This window comes from Eurytemora carolleeae, unplaced genomic scaffold, assembly GCF_000591075.1.
Source record: "Eurytemora carolleeae unplaced genomic scaffold, Eaff_2.0 scaffold24, whole genome shotgun sequence".
In the NCBI taxonomy this organism is placed as follows: domain Eukaryota; kingdom Metazoa; phylum Arthropoda; class Copepoda; order Calanoida; family Temoridae; genus Eurytemora; species Eurytemora carolleeae.
The window spans coordinates 57,626-60,822 of NW_019396080.1; the positions used below are offsets into that span (position 1 = coordinate 57,626).

The 3,197-nt window shown below is 34.4% G+C and overlaps 1 protein-coding gene across 1 annotated transcript; it reads left to right on the forward strand.

The window, feature by feature from the left end:
* Positions 1 to 275: 275 nt before the first annotated feature.
* On the forward strand, positions 276 to 3,197 carry LOC111716044 (uncharacterized). The gene is made up of 6 exons (XM_023491460.1): positions 276 to 1,078; positions 1,141 to 1,218; positions 1,273 to 1,335; positions 1,848 to 2,031; positions 2,696 to 2,817; positions 3,056 to 3,197. The coding sequence occupies exons 1-6, from the start codon at positions 773 to 775 to the stop codon at positions 3,191 to 3,193; spliced, it is 891 nt and encodes a 296-aa protein (XP_023347228.1). The 5' UTR covers positions 276 to 772; the 3' UTR covers positions 3,194 to 3,197.

Consider the following 3,197-nt stretch of genomic DNA (forward strand, 5'->3'; position numbering starts at 1 on the left):
GTTTGCTCATACGTTGAACTGTGTAATTTCCACATATTAATGATATACCTAGCACACTAATTTAATATTAAAATTGACTTTCTTACAAAAGTTTATATATTGTTTGAATATGAAATATTATACCATGAATAAATATGCAACATTTTTAGTATACGCCTTAGCATTACTGCAACCCCTTCACTAAACAGTATCAAACCATAGGCTGAAAATGAAACAGCAATATAAATATGTATATTTTGTTGCATATTTGATATTTTTGGCTATATTTATAGTAATAAATCATGAGATTGATACAAATTGCTGTTTTTATTCTTTAATAATCTAAGCTCTATAATTCAAAAGCTGACTGACCTGAACTCCTCAAAACGGATTTTATTTTAGTACTTTCCTAGAAGAGACAAGTGTGGAGTTTCCATCGATATCATTCTGCAGAACCTTTAAACACCCAACCCCCGGCTTTCTTGATTTGATTGATGATAGTTCAGAAAACTCAATCAAGAGCTGGGCTCTCAATAATACTTTTCATGTAGAAGAGTTGTTTACTTTTGTTAATCATGCTGGAGAGGAGACAGGATTTGAATGTAACTCTATTGATGGTCCACTTCTGAAAGGGCAGCCGTGTGTGTTTCCTTTCATTTGGGGTGATTGCTCACTGATTCATCCTAGCAGCCATGACCACAGCTTTTACTGTACGTCATTTGACCAAGTAGACCCTGTAGAGGTTTATCATGCTTGTACAACAAAAAATGATGTTCGACCTTGGTGTGCAACAATGGTATTTAAAAATCAATCAATGGTTCCCTATCACTATGGATATTGTGCTCCAGGCTGCAATGGATCTTTACCAAAATTTGAAAATTCGAAGAACTTGGCAAATCTTTTATTTCGACATCTTTGGAAGGAAAGCATATTTCACTTGGATCCCTGGAAGGCTGGACACTGTCATACATATACTCCTAAAAATCAATATACCAGTGGAGAACTAGGAAGTTTTTATGCTTATCTTGGAAATGACATAGAAAAGGGGGAAACTGTGTTAAACCGTAGAGCAACTGATATATACTTACATTCTTCAAAGGTATTTGGAAAGTAAGAAATATTAGCATAACCCCTCATGCATTAATAATGTCTTTTTTAAAGAGTTTTTGGTTGGCCAGTAGTGGAATACCTAGTGGACAAAGCAGCGTAATCAAGCTTGATCCAAAGAAAAAGATAAAAGTGGGTGGACAATAAAAACTTAGAAACTACTGTTTTACAAAATTTATGTTTTAGGTTACCTTTGAGAAAACCATAGAAACCAGAATATCAGGCTCTGATTCTTGTAATGAAGATCCTGTAAGTACTGTAAGTAATGTCCATATAGTATAAACGTATCATTCTCAAATGTACTGCTTGATGTAATTCCCCCCCCACCCCTGTAAAATATTATGTTAACAGCAGATTTGAGAAGTTAAGAAAATTCACAACTTTTATAATTAGTTATTTATTGAGCAAGCAAGACAGCCGAGGTAGGCACAGAGTGCACATGGGTACTAATATACTATTGTTTCCTGAATCAGTACTATAGTTTATTAGTCATAGCTTGTACCGCATACATTTACTTGTACCAGCCTGTCTAGTAAGTACCTACGGTTTGTGGACCCAGTGCATTTTCTGCAACAAATTTAGACTGGCTTGGTACATGATAGTGACAATGTTTATACTGACAAATCTGAAACAGTTTCCACATAGAGTAAAACAGTTCTGTAAAGAGTAAACACTTTTTAATGTATACAATTGTTTTAAGTTAAACACACACAAGGACACAGTGCAGTTTTCTTTAACTTTTTAAATTTTTCTCCTTCTAGGATTATAGTTTGACTAGGTGCATTACTAGCTATATAAATACCAAAACTGGATGTGAGCTTGATTGGTTTGCATCATCTGAACATACCTTTCCAGCTTGTAAAACTATTGCTGAAATAAAGATGATGGCAGAAATAATGGCTAAATTGGAATATAGTGCTTATGCAGAAACCAGGCTTTTGACAGGTAGCTGGACTTCAAATAAAGTGATTTCATTTGATTACTCTGTAACACATATTCATCAAAATTTCAGAAACCTTTTGCAACAATTTGTCAAAATACCTCCATTTGGCAGTTTAAGTGGGATGAAAGGGAAAGATGTCCCCAGGCCCCAACCCTTTAAAAATTTACATGGGGGAGGGCAATAATCTCTGAAGAGTGACCCACCCTCTAGTGTTTGTTTTGTAAAATTTAAAACAGCTTTTTCAATAATTCATCTATGTTAAGCATTGGTAAAAACTTTCAATTATGATTCATGGTCTTGGATTTATTTTTAAATATTTAATTCTAAAAGTTTTGAAAGTTAATTCGAGTTATTTTATAACACTTTAGGTAACACTTATAGTCAGGGGACTAAGTAAACCAGTCCTATTTGTACACAGCACTATCTTTTTGCCTGTATAATATCAAATTGTCTTTCTGTAACTTTGATCAAACAAAACAAATGATTAGTTTTATAAAATTAAAACAACAAAAAAAAACAATTCATCTAAGTAAAGTTGAAATTCTTAGAATTATCATTGTGTTAATCAAGCTGATTATGCAGAGAGCTTTTTCATGGTGGAATCAGAACCTATCAAGAGCCATTTCACCTCAGGGTTTCTTCTGGCAACACATTATTTACATTTAGGTTGCCTTGTTCCTTGTACACGTGAGATCTGGGTGACTGAGGTTGAGGAGGAAAACATTTACTGGAAAACTTCCAATTGGTCATCTGAGTTTGTTTTACAAGCCAAGTCTGGAAGAACAGAGGTATAGTAAACAGATAACTGATATGTGCTGATGGCGAAGATGTCGGGATGTTTTTAGGGTTGCTTAGTTGGCAATACTAGTTGAATTGCCAGGCGGTTTGGTTTTCTTAAAAAATGTCCCCCAATTCGGTCCAGCCGTTTGGCCAGCTGCAGCAAACAAATATGAGCAAAGAGCTTTACTATATATAGATTGAATAATTTGAAATTTCAAAAAAATTTAAAATTCCTTTTTATTTCAGCGGTTGATTGAAACATTTGTTTTTGATATCTGGGACCTAGTGAATGGAGTTGGAGGCCTGCTAGGACTACTCTTGGGGGTTTCAGCTCTCTCTCTCTCGGAGATATTACTTGATACCATTATCAATAAATTTGGATAAAATA

Excerpts from the sequence above, each read along its gene's own strand:
- LOC111716044 (XM_023491460.1), top strand. The coding sequence starts at position 773 with ATGGTATTTAAAAATCAATCAATGGTTCCCTATCACTATGGATATTGT. Across the intron at positions 1,219-1,272 it reads ATCCAAAGAAAAAGATAAAA|GTTACCTTTGAGAAAACCAT; the intron begins GTGGGTGGACAA and ends TTTATGTTTTAG. Across the intron at positions 1,336-1,847 it reads ATTCTTGTAATGAAGATCCT|GATTATAGTTTGACTAGGTG; the intron begins GTAAGTACTGTA and ends TTCTCCTTCTAG.